Raw genomic sequence first — 16,975 nt, 5'->3', positions numbered from 1 at the left:
TGAAAAGAACCCCGTGAATCCCCATCTCCTCATGGGTGAGCGGGAGACCGCCAGGAGCTATATCCGTGAGTCGTCTTGTTTTGTATTTTTGTGTTGTTTATTACTGTTTGCTTTACGTGATCTAACGACTGATGTGTTTGTCTGTTTGCTGCAGTGGAGATGTCTGCTACAGTAACGGGTCTTGAGAACCTGATGAAGACCTTCTTCGAGGAAAATGATGAAGAGAAGGCCGAGGAGAAAGACGCCGGGAAGTCGGAGGGGCCTTCCGGGGAGAAGGAGGGTCAGTCTGTGCCCTCTCCCCAGGATACCGACATGTCGGGCAAGAACCCAGAAGGGGCACAGGCTTCTCCCCTTCCCGAGGTCGTCGTTGGCGGGCACTCGTCCTCTGCCCATCAGGAAGATGATGATGTGGAACTCATCCACACTCCTAAGAGGCGGAGGGCGTCTGCGAGCCCGGAGGGGACTCTCACCATCATGGAGAGAAATTTTGATGCTACAACCTTTATCGACTCGCAGATGATCCCTGGGACGGAGGAGCATTTTCATGGAACCGACCTGGCTGGGCAGGCGAGATGTATGTACCGGACTTTACTCCGGGGGGCCGTGATAGCTCGAAAGGCTGAGTTCGAGTTGTCGGGAATGCAGGCCCTCCGAAGGAAGCTCGAGTCCTCTGCCAAGGCAAACAATGACTTCAAGGTGCAGGTTGAGCTGCTCCAGAGCCAGTTATCCGAGATGGGGGAGAAGCTCAAGGCATCCGAGGAAAAGACAACATCTGCTGAGGAAAAATTGAAGGCTTCCGACGAGACGGTGGCCCGTTTAGCTGAGCGGGAGATGACCTTGGAGAGCCAGCTGAACGCCGCTCAGGGTCGGGTGGCGGTCTTGGAGAAGGAGCGTGACCAAGCCGTGTCGTCGGCTAAAGCCGCTAAAGTCGAGGTCGAGGAGCTCCGGAAGAAGCTGAAAACGACCAAAGAGCAAGGGAAGAACGCGATCTCTATGACTGAGGACGCCCTGAAGGCTCAGGTGAAGATCGTGGCTCCCGACTTTGACACGTCGGCCATTGGGGTCTTCAAGATGATTCAAGATGGCAAGATTGTTGACATGCCTAGGAAGTGATCTGTTGTAACTTGGATATTTTAGTGTGGATTTGCTTATCGTTTTGTTGAACGTTTTGTAATTTGAAACCTTATAACTTGTGCTTATCTTAGTCGTCTGGCCGGTTTGTCATTATTATCTTTTGTCTTTGCTTGTTGTATTGTTTCCATTACTGCCTTTTTGGGGCGGGCTTATTGCTTGTGCCCGTTTTTCCGTTTTACGTTGGTAATGGTTTTGGACCGCTTTGGTTGTGTTGTCGCCACCGTTAGTTATGGCCGTGGTCCAAATGGTTCCCGGGGTGATCAGTCCCGGGCTGCCATTTTAGGACGCAATCATGTGAGACACGTGTTGGGAAGCAACAGATAAGTAAGAAAATATTTTGACAAGTGAGAATTAATCGTCAGCTAGGCGAGTTTGTTAACATGGCAAGTATTCAATAGGAGTAAATAGCTAAAAAGTAACAAGGGCTAAAAATTAACATGTGAACAAAACAAGCATATATGAGCCCGTTAGGCCTCCTTGTCGGTGTGCCCGAGTTAGGAGTAGAACCTCCTCAAGTTACCTGCATTCCATGTTCTAGGGATTTCTTTGCCGTCAAGTCTCTCGAGCTTGTAGGCACCCTTGCCAAGCACTTCCTTAATTCTGTAGGGACCTTCCCAATTTGCCGCCAGCTTCCCTTCTCCAGGGGTCGGTAGACTGACGTCGTTGCGTCGCAGGACGAGGTCTCTTTCCTCAAAATTCCTCCTGAGGACTTTATCGTTGTAGCGCAGGGCTATTCTTTGTTTCAACTCCGTTTCTGACAAGTGGGCCATCTCCCTCGTCTCCTCCACCAGGTCCTTTTCCACCGCTTCGTCCACACCTATGAGTAGTAGCCGCGGGCTCGGTTCGCCGATTTCAACGAGTATAACCGCGTCGGCCCCGTACGTTAGGCGAAAGGGGTTTCCCCCGTAGCGCTTTGCTCGGTTGTTCGGTAGGACCACAGGACCGAAGCGAGCTCGTCGGCCCATGCGCCTTTCTTGTTGTCTAGGCGTTTCTTGAGGCCAAGTAAGATGACTTTGTTTGCGGACTCCACTTGTCCATTTGTCTGGGGGTGTTCCACTGAGGAAAACTTCTGTTTTACTCCTAGGCCGGTGAGGAACTCCGTGAACTTCTTGTCAGTGAATTGCGTCCCATTATCCGAAATGACGACCTCCGGGATACCGAAACGGGTTATCACCTGCCTCCACATAAACTTCCGGCAGTTGGAGGAAGATATGCTGGCTAGTGGCTCAGCCTCTATCCATTTGGTGTAGTAGTCGATGGCAACTATGAGGTATTTGACTTTCCCTGAGCCAACCAGGAAAGGTCCCAGAAGGTCAACTCCCCATTGAGCGAAAGGTCGTGTGGTCGTCAGCAGGCTCAGTTCGGAAGCCGGCGCCTTGTGGAAGTTGGCGTTTTGTTGACACTTTACGCACTTTCTAACAAATTCCCTTGAGTCTTTCATCATTGATGGCCAGTAGTATCCAGCTCGGATGAGCTTCCTCGCTAGGGCTTTGCCCCGATGTGGTGGCCGCAACAACCCTCGTGGACTTCTCTAAGTACATAGTCCGTCTGGTCGGGGTGCAAGCACTTCAATAGGGGCTGGCTGAGCCCCTTCCTAAACAGTTGCCCTTGTATGATTGCATATCTAGCCGCCTCCCTTCTCAATGCTTTGGCCGCTTTCTCATCGTCAGGCAACTTGCCTAGTTCCAGGAAGTTTGTGATGGGGTCCAACCACGAGGGGCTTGACTCTGTCAAATGGAGGGCGACCGTTGGCTCCTTCACCATGCCTTGGATGAGAGACCGGTTACCCGCTCCTGGCTTCGTGCTCGCTAGTTTGGACAGGAGGTCCGCCCGTGTGTTCCTCTCTCTTGGGACGTGTTGGATCGTGACCTCTTGGATCTGACTTGTCATTTCTTTAACCTTTTCCAAGTATTTTTGCAGGAGGGGATCCCGGGCTTGGTAGCTTCCGTTTACTTGCGAGGTGACGACCTGTGAGTCACTGCATACTTCGACCTTCGTTGCCCCAACTTCCCGAGCTAGTATTAGTCCGCCTAAGAGAGCTTCATATTCCGCTTGATTGTTCGACACGGGGAACTCGAACTTGGTCAATTGCTCGTAGATGACTCCTGCCGGGCTTTCTAAGATGACCCCGGCTCCCCCGGACGTTTGGTTGGAGGCCCCGTCCATGTGGTGCCTTCACCGTGTGCCCGTTTCCTCGGGAGGATCACCCGTTACCTCAACCAAGAAGTCTGCCACCGCCTGGGCCTTGATTGCGTGCCGGGGCTCATACTGCAAGTCATATTGGGAGAGCTCGATGGCCCAGGTCATCATCCTGCCAGCCAAATCAGGTTTTTGGAGTACTTGGCGAATTGCCTGATCCGTCCTCACGACTATACTGTGGCCCTGGAAGTATTGCCTTAACCTTCGGGAGAAAGTTAGGAGTGTCAATGCCAGTTTTTCCAGCTTGCTGTACCTCAGCTCGGCTCCTTGTAGAGCCCTGCTCACGAAGTAGACCGGCTGCTGAGCTTTCCCTTCTTCTCTTACAAGCACTGCTGCAAGCGCTTCCTCTGTTACTGCCAGGTAGAGGTAGAGTGATTCTCCTACCTTGGGCTTCCCGAGCACCAGAGGTGCTGCTAGGATCTCCTTGAAGTGGTTGAATGCTTCCTCGCACGCTGTGGTCCATTCGAATGCTATTCCCTTTTTCATCAGATTGAAGAAGGGTAGGGCTTTTGCTGCCGATGCACCGAGGAAACGGGATAGAGCCGTCAGTCTTCCCGCCAATTGTTGGACGTTTTTAATACAACCCGGGCTCTTCATCTGGAGAATCGCTTGGCACTTCTCGGGGTTGGCTTCTACTCCCCTTTGGGTGATCATGAATCCCAGAAACTTTCCGGCCTCCATGGCAAAGGCGCACTTGAGCGGGTTAAGCCTCATGTCGTGTTGCCGGAGGGACTCGAATACGCCCCCCAGGTCGCTCAAGAGATCGTCGGGTCGTGTGGTTTTTGCGAGGATGTCGTCCACGTAAACTTCCACTGTCTTGCCTATGAGCTCACTGAATATCTTGTTCATCAACCTCTGGTACGTGGCGCCAGCATTTTTCAAACCAAATGGCATCACTTTGTAGCAATAGGTCCCTCCTGGCGTTATGAACGCCGTTTTTTCCTCGTCGGGTCGGTGCATCGGTATCTGGTTGTACCCAGAGTAGGCGTCCATGAAGCTCAGATACCGGTACCCCGCCGCTGCGTCAACGAGTGCGTCGATGTTGGGGTGGGGATAGGAGTCCTTAGGACATGCCTTATTGAGGTCAGAGTAGTCTACACACATTCTCCACCTCCCATTGTGCTTTTTCACCAAAACTATGTTCGACAGCCAGGTCAAGTAGTCCAGTTCCCGGATGAACCCTGCTTCAAGGAGGCTGGCCGCCTGCCTGGCCACCTCCTCTGCCCTTTCCTGTGACATCTTTCTCTTCCTCTGGGCCACTGGCTTGGCTTCCAGTTTGACGGCCAGATGGTGTGACATGAGCTAGGGATCTATCCCTGGCATGTCGGCTGGCGTCCAAGCGAAGAGGTCGGCATTGGCTCTGATCATCTCCATCAAAGGCTCCTTTAATTTGTGGGGAAGGTTTCTGTTTATGAACGTGAACTTCTCGTCCCCATCACCGACCCTAAATTTTTCGAAATCCCCTTCCGGCTCAGGTCTGGGCTTGTCATCTACCATGGCGTCCAGGTCGGTGAGGAAGACCCCCGATGCTTCTTTGGACTTTTTCCTGAGAGAGAGGCTGGCGTGGTCGCAGGCGACCGCCGTTTCCAAATCTCCTCTGATGGATCCTACAGATCCGTCATCAGCAACAAACTTCATCACGAGCAGCTTCGTACTAATAGCTGCCCCCAGGTCGTTGATGGTTTTTCTCCCCAAGATGATATTGTAAGCTGTGGAATCTCGTAAAATCACAAAATCGGCCATCACCGTCCTTCGCCTCTGCCCTTGTCCCACGGAGGTCGGGAGTGAGATGATTCCATCCGGCTTGATGAAGTGGTCTCCCAACCCTACCACACCATGCTGGTGGGTCGCCAGATCGGCATCTCGTAGTCCCAGGGCATCAAAAACGTTTCGAAACATGATGTTCGAGTCTGCCCCCGTGTCCACCAGGATCCGCTTGACAAGGCCGGTTCCGACTCTGGTCGTGATGACCATGGGGGAACTTTCCGGCACCTCGTCGAACCATTGGTCTTCGGGGCCGAAGGAGATGGGTGGGAGTCCCCGGGAACTTCTAGCAGACGAGGAGGAGACCGCGAAGACCTTGGCATCTTTTTTCTGTGCCGATTTTGACCTTGGGGCGGAGATCCTCTCTGTTACTACGTTCACCACCGTGAGACCTTGGTCGTCCCCCTCTGGTTCTTGGCGTCGTCTTGTCGGTCGGGACCTGTTTTCGCTTTCGTGATCCCGATTGCGTCTCCTCGGCTCCCTTATAAGATGGGAGAAGTCGGCAAGTTTTCCATCCCTGATTGCCTGCTCCAGGGCGTCTTTCAGGTCGAAGCAGTCTTGGGTTTTGTGCCCGTATCCCTTGTGATATTCACAGTAGAGGCTCTTGTTTCCCCCCGTCCTGTCCTTCAGAGGTCGGGGTTTCGACAGTATCCCCTTCTCTGCTATCTGTTGGTAGACTTCTGTGATCGGTGCCGCGAGGGGGTGTAATTGGTGAATTTCCCGACTCGAGGGAATGGCTTTGGCGCTTTACTCGGGCCGCCGTCCCTGGCGTGTTCCTTTAGTCTTTCTCTGCCTTCGTAGTGTCGGGTTTGGTTGTAGGCGGGCTGCCGTTTATTGGCAGCCACGACCCGGCTTACTTCCTCATCGTTGATATACTCCTTAGCCACGCACTGGATCTCCTACATTGTCCAGATGGGCTTGTGTGGTAAGGTGCTTCCTGAAGTCCTCATTCAGGAGCCCGTTCGTCAAACACAAACTCGCCACCGAGTTCGTCAGACCATCAATTTCCAAGCATTCGTCGTTGAAACGATCCAAGTATTTCCTGGTCGGTTCCCCGGCTCTCTGGGTCACCCCTAGCAAATTGATCGGGTGCTTGGCTTTGGCGATCCTGGTCGTGAACTGAGCCAGGAAGGCATGGCTGATGTCGGAGAATTGGGTCACCAAGCCCTGCAGAAGGTTATTGAACCACCGTATTGCAGGTCCCGCCAGGGTGACCGGGAAGGCGCGACATCTTACCTCGTCTTCCACTCCTTCTAAGTTCATCCTGGCCTCGAAGGCCGTTAGATGCTCCAGAGGGTCTTGCGTTTCATCGTATCTCATGTCCGTTGGTTTGTCAAAGTGTTTTGGCAGCCGGACCTCAAGTATGGAGCGGTGGAATGGGGTGGCCCCTATTATTATGGGTCCGCGGGTACCCGTTCTCCCCTCTTCGTCGCCCTAATCCGTGGTACGCCGCCTCTCGCGTCTGGCGTAAATGACAGGGTCATGACGTCTTCTCGCACGCCCTCTCTCCCGGGTGCTTTCGGACTCATGGGGCTAGGCGTGCGCCTGGAGCGGCTCCTGGAGCGGGAGCGGGAGTGACTATGCTCTGGGATGCGCTGGTCGCGTTCTCTTTCCGCTAACCTGCGTTCCAAGTCTTGCATTCTATGGCGTAGCTCTGGCATTATTCTGGCGTGGTTGTTGCCAGTCCCCCCGAAGGGGCGTCTCTCGTGCGCCTGGGTTGCGTCCCTCGGGGGGGATCTCGGATGTTGTCGGGTTCCCGTCCCGGCGGCATCGCCTCCGGGTACGGCCTCGCGGCTTGCCTCTGTTTCGACTAGCACGAAGTCCATGGACGATCCCCACAGACGGCGCCAATGTTCGGTAAGTCGGTTACCGGACGGTTCGGGTTGGGATCCGGGATGATGGTAGGGGCTCGTCAAGTCGTGGACTGCCAGTCAGCGATACGCGAGGTCTCGAGCACTTCGTGTGAGAGGGGGGTGCCACCTGCAAAGACACTCCGACGCTCTTGTCAGTAAAGTGTGCAGGTGGAAAGGGTGATAGAATATGTAACGTACCTTGGGGGAAGAACAAGTCTTCCCCTTATATACTTGTCAGAGGTGGACCCGATGAGGACAGGCTCATGTTTTCATGGACGTTATCCCATAGCTGTACATGAGCTGTCTTGGACGCGTGTCCGGATCGATTGTGGGGCGTGTATCCGGATCGGGTGGCGTCCAGGTCGGGCCGACCCGCAGGAAATTTGGGTCAGGCCGTAACAAGATCCTAACACCTCTTTTTGAACTAATTTTACTACTTAATTCTAAAATTATTGATAAAGTTATTTATTAATTTATTACCTTTAATATTACTATAAATTATAAATGAAATAAATTTAATTTTGACATATTAATGTTGCAAAAATGTTTATCCAAATATAAACAAAATAATTACTATCAAACACATAACTCAGCTATTGGAAGATTTATTGAATGTGAGGGACCAAAGGCATGGAAGAGCAAAGCACAAAGGGATCGGAAAGTGGGGAAGAAAGAAAAACAATTTCCTCAGTTGACTAGCTGAGGATCATGATGACGCGGTTTTGCTTGCTTTACAAGCATTAATATCTAACATTTTTCTCTCCACCATTAAAGCCTATCCATTTTCATTTACTTTGTTTTTGTCTTTTTATCCGCCAATTATGACATTGAGCATAGTGTCCGAAATTGATACTCCTTTCTCCTTATTTATTTATTTTTGTTTGTAATTTTATTCTCTATAAATAAGTATTTACTTAGCAAATTAATATAACATTGTTATTAGGGGTGCACATGGGTCGGGTGAAGCCGGGTTTGATGTGACCCAGACCCGGCCCGAAATATACACCGGGTCTATTTATTAGACCCGAACCCGACCCTAGACCCGATGAAACCAATACACTTTCGGGCCACAATTATACCGGGTAAAAACCGGGTGAAAACCGGGCCGTTAACATTACATTACATTGATACCTTCTTGTAAGCTAGCATGTAAAAATATCCAAAGTTCCAAGACTCCAACCATTATTTAACATGATAAAATTCACTTAGAAAAATATAACAAGAACCAACCCTTCTTCAAAATTAAAGCATAACCACAATCAATACTAAAGTATAACCACAATCAATACTAATATTGTCTAATAATACCAAATATTTAAATACATACAAATAACACAATATTATGCATTCTAAACATAAAACATTAACTTATAGTCTTATAATGACTAATAACACAAAATATTAAGATTTACAATACTTAAATTCCACATAAGAATAGTCATGATCCATCACTAATAACACAAAATATTAATTGTGTATGATGACCGGGCCACCGGGCCGACTTCGGGTGACCCGAGCTATGGCCCGGACCCGACCCGAAATAATGACCGGGTCTATTTTTGAGACCCTTACCCGGCCCTAAACCCGATGAAATCACACCAAATTAGCCCCAAAAGTGTTCGGGACCGGGCCGGGCCTTCGGGCCGGGCCGGGTCTGTGCACCCCTAATTGTTATATTTTCCAGCCATCCCTAAATCAATGGATGAGATAAAGAATTATAATAAGGATGATGAAGGTAAGGGAGAAAGCCGAGAGTAGAGAGGAAGGGTCTTAGAGAAAGGAAGATATCCAGATAGACATGCTTGATTGTGAATTAATGAGCCAAAGGTCGTATTCGTACACAAGTTTATACATACCCTGCAGACGTGCACTGCACTGCACTAATGTACCAGCTATACATAAATGCTAATAACTAATTATCTATAAGGTTGGGTTTGTTTTTTTAGAATAAAATAAGATAAGATACTAAAAACAAGATATAAAGGATAAAGACACAAAATTTTGTATTTTTATTCCTATTTGATAATGAACTAAAATAAATTATAAAAATTTAATTTATTCTCATTTTTTTTCATTCAAAAAATTTGAGCCAAAAAATATAATCGTAAAAAATATAATTATAAAAAATTAATAAGAATAATAAAAAAAATAAAAAATAAGTTGCGTCCCTTGTTAGTATTTCCGTATCTTTCCTGTCAGGATAGACACAAAATACACTAATTTAGTGTCTCTGAATACATTGTCTCTATCCATGTCTCTTCTGTCAAACACAATTTTGTGTCTCTATATTCCTGTCTTATTGTCCTGTCTCTGTAAACAAATGCAATCTAATGGAATCCCATAACCTTTTACAAGATAAATTAGTAAAATAATTAAAAGAATAATTTTTTGTGTGTGTAATTAAAAGAATAATTATTTCTATGAAGAGTAATTTTGTAATTTATTTTTAACATTTATAATTTTAACATATTTTAATCATTTTCTTAAAACAATATTACGTATATACCTAATTTAGTCATCAAATTAACTATTATGTATTTATATATAAATACATATAGTATTTAGTTTATTTTTAATATATATTTTATATTTTAATATATATTTTATACAAGACTGATTTGGTGTTAATTTTTTATGTACACATAGAATGTTGAGAGTTTGTTTGAGTGTCATTAAGTTATTAAAAATAGAAGACGGCTTATCATTATCTCTTGGTGCAAAAGTGGAGACTACTCTTCTTACCTCAGAAGACGGATATTCAAAAAGTTACCGTTTAGGTTAGGTCCCCAACCTACCTGCAGAATTATATAATAAATTCTTTCTCTGGAAAGTTGGAAAAGCTCTCGGAACAATACTTAAAGTGGATGAACTCATCTCTATACACTCCCGAGAAAAAATCGCAAGAATATGCGGAAAAATTGATATGCGAAAGAAGATGGTTCCAACTATCACAGCTCTTGGCAAAGAGTTTAACATTGTCTATGAAGAATTACACTAAATCTGTTTTAACTGCGGTAAATATGGGCACAGAATGGAGTATTATAACAAGAGGACAGTTAGAACTGCCACTAAAATTGTCACTGGGATGACGAAGGGCACCCGGCCTGGCCATAGGAACTCCTTTAACGGTCAAGAGACTAATCAGGACATGCAGAATCAGCAACCAAATCTAGAAAGGAAAGAAAATCCCGCAGCAATTATTACGAATGACACACCAATCACACCTGAGGCTAGGCACCAAAAAGCAAGTTTCCTAAAATATGGCAACCAATCAAAAAAGCATTAATGAAGAGCAAAATGGTAACTCTTTTGGGCCATGGATGATTGTAAAGAGAAATTAAAGAAGAAATAAAACCAAAGCTGATTCTTTGGAGAAGGAAAGAAAGGAAAGTTTTCAAAATTCAAGGTTTCACATCCTTGCAAATTAAAGACAAATCAAGAAGATAATCATTCTAATAAAGAACTACCCTCGAATAGGACCCAAACTATTAATTCAGGAGATGACAAGGACGCATGTTTAGCAGAACCTAGCACAAAAATAGCAGCAAATCAGAATCTCAAAAACAGAAATACTCACCATATACAAAAAAATGAACAGAGGCAAAAAAATTTCATTCCTATCATTAAAGAAAAGTATATTACAATAAGTAAGAAAATAACACCTGCCGCTAAACACATCAAACAATTCAGTCAAAAGACCAAGATCATCCAAAGCACTTTCAGAAATCAGGATAAAAATAAAATTATAAAAACACACCAAAACAGTCATGAAGCATCCCAAAAGAATCAGAAATGCAAGAAAAAATTCATGAAAAATATTGGAGAAAATTTTCTTACCTAAACAAAGAAATTGCTAAAGTTGAGTATGTGCAACCAACTCTTCTAAGGGACTCTTTAGATCATACAATTAAAGTCCTCCTCACTAGTATCATGGAAGGTGGGTATAATAACGAGGTCAATAACAAAGAAGGGAATAAACCTCTAGGTCCAAGAGAGTCTAGCTCCAAACCAAGAAAGGACAAAAACATAAAAGACCTTGATACCTTGATCTCCAAAAAGGAGAAGTTGCTAACCAGAATATAGAGATGGACGTTCAAGCCATCAACAGCAAGCCAAATGAGGCTCAGTGAATCCTTTTCTTTAAAGGATTTTTTTTTTTGAAATTGTTTCCATCATAGTTTTTATTATGAATATTTCAATTTGGAATTATAGAAGGGTGTCTGCCAAAGGATTCTCCATTATTATTAAAGATTTATCTTATCGATTCAATTTGAATTTGTGTGTCCTCCTTGAAACTCATGTTTCAGGATCTAAAGCTCGCTGAGGTGATTATCCACAAGCTAGGTTTTTAATCTTGGTGTAAAAGAGAAGCTGAAGGTTTTACGAGGGGTATTTGGTGCCTTTGGAACAAGAAAGTGAAATATCAAACCTCTAGAAGTCCATAAGCAATTTATCCATTTGAATATCAAAGACAATGAGAATCAGAATTAGTACTGCACTTGTGTCTATGGCAGCCCTCAACCTAGGACGTGGAGTAGCCCCTGGGAGGAGTTAAAAGATTTCACAGTGACTATTCAAGGACCTTGGTGCGTTGGCAGGGACTTTAACTCTATCATTTTCCTTGAAGAAAAAGGGGGGCAGTTTTAATCTTTCTCAAAACTCAAGAAGATTCCAAGAGTGTATTTAGAATTATGGCCTAAAGGATCTAGGTTTTTTAGGGCCCTCTTTCACCTGGCAGAGGAATAGAGTCAAACAAAGATTGGATCGGTTTATTTGCAACTTAGGTTTCAATGATCTTTTTCCATCAGTCGGTGTTAAATATCTCCTTAAGTTGAAGTCTGACCATATCCCCATCCTTTTAGACTTCAATAACTTAGAGACGAGAAGAAGAGATAAACCTTTCAGACTTCTTGTGCCTTGGCTCCTTTATGAAGGCTACTGAAGATTAGCCAAAAATAGTTGGATCAAGCAGGGAGATCTTGTCTCTAATATAAATAATTTTACGGATAAAGCTAAGATTTGGAATAAAGAGGTTTTTGGTCACATCTTTAGGAAGAAGCAAAGAGTCCCCCTCAAACTTGATGGAATCAACCAAAGTCTCTTTTTTAACAATAACCGTTTCTAGAGAAACTTCATAACGACCTTTGGAAGAAATACGAACAGATTGTTGTTCAAGAAGAGAGCTATTGGATGCAGATGTCTAGGTGTAATATCGTCAATTTTGGGATAAGAACTCTAAATACTTTCATCAATGAAGGAGAATGGATTGACGATGTGGAAGAACTCAAACACCTGGGTGTATCTTTTTTTAAATTTTTATATGCTTCTGATAACTGTATGGTGTTTCCTAATATAACTTTTCTATTGTAGGTAAATTTTCTAGAGTGGCAGAAGATGACCTTGCCCACCTAAACAAGAATATCACCTTCAAGAAAGTCAAGCACACAGTTTTCAATATGGGTAGTTGGAAGGCTCTCGAGAGTGATAGACTTCCAACAAAGTTTTTTCAACATTCCTGAGATATTGTGGCAGATTCCCTAGTGAGTTGAGTTCAAATGATTTTTAGGAACCCAAATAGCATTGTTAGAGTGAACCAGACTCTTATCTCTATTATTCCTAAAGTCCCTTCTCCAAAGAATTTTGTCCAGTTCAGACCGATCAGCCTATGTAACGTTTGCTATAAGATTGTTACTAAGGTGATAGCTGAAAGGATTAGGCTGACTCTAGGGGCTATCGTGTCGAATACTCAAGCAAGCTTCATCCCAGGAAGGGTTAGTGTGGACAATATCTTAGTCGCACAAGAGGTGATTCATACAATGAGGACCAGAAATGGAGGTAAAGATCTTATGGCGATTAAGATAGACCTGGAGAAGGCGTATGATCTACTCAACTGGGGGGTTCATCATTGACGCTCTTAAAGATATTGGTATTCCGGACAATATTTTAAACGTTATTTATCATTACATTTCCTCCCCAACCATGAACTTACTTTGGAATGGGTCTCATTCAAAAACTTTATCCCGACCAGAGGCATAAGACAGGGAGATCCCTTATCCCCTTACCTTTTTATTTTGTGTATTGAAAGGCTATCCTATTTAATTAACTCCTTGGTTGAAAAAAAAGTTGGAAACCTATTACTTTATTTAGAAATGGACCTCAATTATCTAATCTTTGTTTTGTAGACGATCTCATTTTCTTTGCTCAAGCAAATAATGCTCAAATCCAAATCATCAAGGAGGTTTTGAGTATTTTCTGTGAAGATTCCAGTTAGAAAGTCAGTCTCAGCAAGTCTTGCGTGTTCTTCTCTAAGAATGTCAACCACAACATTAGAGTAATAGAACTCATTAGAGACCTTGGCATTCTCCTAACCAACAACCTTGGAAAGTATCTCGGAGTATCCCTTATTCATGAAAAGTGCGGAAAGCAACACTTTCAGTCGATCATTAACAAGATGCATGCAAAGCTATCCAATTGGAATATGAAGACCTTCTCGTTAGCAGGAAGGAGCACTCTTGTTCAATCCGTCCTCTCAACGATACTAAGTTATACTATGCAGACTAAGAAAATGCCTAAGGAAGTTTGTAATCAAATTGACAAGATTTGCAGAGATTTTCTTTGAGGATCTGACGCGGGAGATAAAAAGATCCATTTCATCAATTAGGATTCTATTTGCAAGCCTAAAGAGTTGGGTGGACTAGAATTGCGTAAGGCTCAGGAAATAAAACAACCTTTATATCATGAAATTGGCTTGGGGTTTAGTCCATAATGACCAAGCACTTTAAGTAAAGGCTATGAAGGCTAAGTATGGCTGTGGTGATAGCCCTATCCTCAAGGTGGCTAAGAGAGTAAACTGCTCAAATGCATGGAGAGGGATTGTTAAAGTATGGGACCGACTTTCAACCTAATCTTGTTTGGTGAATTGACGACGGTAAGAGTATCAAGATCTAGAAAAGTCACTGGATCCTTGGTATTGAAAATCTTAGTGAGTTATCGCTCAGTCAAATTAACGATGATAAGGATAACAAAACCCTAGAGGCCTATGCTACAGATGATGGCTGCTGGCATTTGAAAAAATTATCTCAAGCCCTCCCAGATAAGGTTGTTGACATGATACGAACTTTGAAAGCTCCAAACCACTCCCTAGGTCGAGACTCTATCAGTTGGCTACTAGAATCACATGGAAGTTTTTCTATTAATTCAACTTATAAGGCTTATTATATGGAAGAAACAAATCCTGATTAGATTTATAGATTATGTTGGAAAGTCAGAGTGCCTCAAAGACTAAAGACTTTTTCTTGGTTATTAAGTCACAATGCTCTGCTAACTAATGCCAAGAGAAGGAACCGAGGACTTACTGATGATGGGTGCTGCCCCAGACGCCCAGATCAAGATGAGAGTTTGCTCTATATTATAAGGGACTGTCCTTTTACCCGAAGTATTTGAATTAGCAACTCAAATAGAGATCCACGCGACCCATTTTTAAGCCTGTCTCTTCAGGAATGGCTTACAGACAATCTGAATAAGGTCTTTCACATTGACAGTGGGACTCATGGTCCACCTTCTTCCTCACCACATGCAATGTCATCTGGAGAAAGAAAAACAATTTAATTTTTCAACGGGAAAATACTCCATTCCAGCAAGTGATTCCTGAAATCAAAGGAGTGGCTAGGAATTATGATGAAGTTCTAGTACTTACTAACATAAGTAGAATGACTCTAAGAACAACGTCGTCGATTTTGGTTGGGTGGAAACCTCTAAAAAATGGTTGGGGTAAAATTAATGTTGATGGATCAGTCCTCCAAGTTTCTAATTCAGGAGTTTGCGGTGGAATTATCAGGGATTCTAATGGTCTAATGCTTATTAGTTTCATGATGAACATTGGCAAGGTAACCATTACGGAAGTAGAATTGTGGGCAATTTATTTGGACCTTAAGATTGCAATTAATATGGGATTCACCAAGATTAAGGTAGAATCTGACTCTACCTGCGCGGTTAGGTTGATACTGAGTAGCTCTACTTTCCTCCATAGAAGTACGACCCTCATCGATGCCATTAAAGAGCTTCAAGCCAAGTCAGGAGAGTTCAAAGTTAATCATATTCTGAGAAAGGCCAATTTTAGTGCAGACGAGCTTGCTAAACACGCTCATAGCCTACTGGTGAGTCTTCATCAATTCGTTACTCTGCCCTCTTTCATTGTTCATGCGCTGGATGCAGATAAAAGGTGCATTGAATTTGCTAGAGTGATGAGTACTTAGTTCTTTTTTGTTTTTTCTTGGGCATTATCCCCCTTTTCCCATTAAAAAAAAGAATTTCTTTCAATGAAAAATATTTTATTTTTTAGTGTGTTTGACAAATTTTTAATAATAAAAGTAAAAAATTAAAAAAATTCTTTTTTTTAAATCTATAATTATATTCTTTCAAAAGAATATTTTTTACTTAAAAAATTTATTTAACATAATAAATAAACGAAAAATATTTTTATATTATTATATTTAAATATAATTAATAAATAAAAAATATTTTTCTATAAAATATCTAAACATCAGATTACTTTTACCATTTTAAAAATTTTTTTAAGAAAATATCACTTAAAAAATATATTTTCTTAACAGTTCACCCAAACAAATTCTAATAGCATTATAAACTTATATAATCATGTTAGGTAACCAACTAAGATTTCAGTCAACTATCACTCCAAAACTCACTTTTATCCTCTTCCTCGCAGTAAAAAAAAAAGACAATTAAAATTGTCACATTTTCTTTTCCTCTCTCATAACTTCTTCTCCAATGGTAACACTTCTCCTCGTGACTATCTCCGCCACTGCACTATAATCAATCTTCCGCCACTAGTTGTTGCATCATCTGTCACATTGTGTTGGAAGAATGTTGCTGCAATGGCCTGCGATTCATCAAAATATTGTCGTTAGCAATAGTTCTTCTTCTCCTCCTCCTTCTCTTTCTCCTTCTCTTTTTTCTTCCTCCTTCTTTTCATCCTCTTTTTTCTTTATTATCATCTAATTGTTATGTTTGTGAATAGTCTTTTTACTATACTTTAAATATTTTTTTGGTTAGATTTTAGACATTTTTTTAAGTTTTGAATATTCTATTTTAAAATGATTTTGGCCTTTTTTTGTTAAATTTTAAATTTTCTTTTTGATAATATTAGATATTTTTTTGTTAAGTTTTGAATTTTTTATTATAAAATTAACAAAAAAAATGTTAATTACCTAGACTTTTTCAAATACAATATCCTTAATCTGTTATTAATCCAAGTATTTTGAATTGATTATTTTTCAAGGGGACATGCGTGGGCGGAAATTGTAAGATGGAGTAACACAAAAAGTAGACCAAAAAAAAAGTCTTAATTTAAATAAAAAAAAGTATATACTCAAATAGGTTTTAAATTAAAAAAATTTTATTGGACATTTTTATTTCTAATTTTTTATTATAATGAGTTCTTTAAACTTTACAAAAATAAGATATATATGCTCTTAGTTTAGCCAAATCTTTTGTTTTTATTTGGACAAATAGATTTTTAAAAATGTGACGAAATAATTTATATGTCTTATTTTTATAAAATTTAAGGACCTCAACGTAGTAATTTTTTTTAATAATAAAAATGTCCAATATAAAATTTTTGGGAGACCTATTTAGATATATATTTTAATAAAAATAAAAAGAAAATCAAATGAGATTATTATCGTTCAAGAATACAAAAGAACAATAGCTTAGATGAATCACAGATTCGGATTTGTCTTGTGGGAATGGGAATCTAAAAGTAGCAAAATGAAAGAGTCAATATGAGGAAGAGATGGTTTTTATTTTAATTTTTATTACAGCGTATATATTAAGTAACGTGCCGGCTCAACATTGTTTAATTCTTGGTTTTGCTTTAAACCCGAATCTTTGATTCCTCCATTCTTTTGCCGGATGCCTCATTCCGGTGGTAATTTTGGTTGGTTTTTGTTTTTTATTTGTTTGCTCACCTTGAGTTTAAGCTTATCTTATCAAAATAAATAAATTTT

The 16,975-nt window shown here is 42.3% G+C and overlaps 2 protein-coding genes across 2 annotated transcripts; both read right to left on the bottom strand.

Moving 5' to 3' along the window:
* Window positions 1-1,628: 1,628 nt before the first annotated feature.
* Window positions 1,629-3,300, bottom strand: LOC148570014 (uncharacterized). The gene is made up of 2 exons (XM_088506783.1): window positions 2,735-3,300; window positions 1,629-2,214 (listed from the first exon to the last, which is right to left on the bottom strand). The coding sequence occupies exons 1-2, from the start codon at window positions 3,298-3,300 to the stop codon at window positions 1,629-1,631; spliced, it is 1,152 nt and encodes a 383-aa protein (XP_088362909.1).
* A 1,335-nt stretch (window positions 3,301-4,635) lies between these two features.
* Window positions 4,636-6,417, bottom strand: LOC107632642 (uncharacterized). Its single transcript, XM_088506782.1, has 2 exons — window positions 5,989-6,417; window positions 4,636-5,763 (listed from the first exon to the last, which is right to left on the bottom strand). The coding sequence occupies exons 1-2, from the start codon at window positions 6,415-6,417 to the stop codon at window positions 4,636-4,638; spliced, it is 1,557 nt and encodes a 518-aa protein (XP_088362908.1).
* Window positions 6,418-16,975: the final 10,558 nt, after the last annotated feature.

The sequence above is a fragment of the Arachis ipaensis genome, chromosome B3 (assembly GCF_059453495.1).
Source record: "Arachis ipaensis isolate K30076 ecotype BB chromosome B3, ASM5945349v1, whole genome shotgun sequence".
Lineage (NCBI taxonomy): Eukaryota > Viridiplantae > Streptophyta > Magnoliopsida > Fabales > Fabaceae > Arachis > Arachis ipaensis.
The sequence above is the reverse complement of the archived record's forward strand: the minus strand, read 5'-3'. Positions and strand labels throughout refer to the sequence as shown.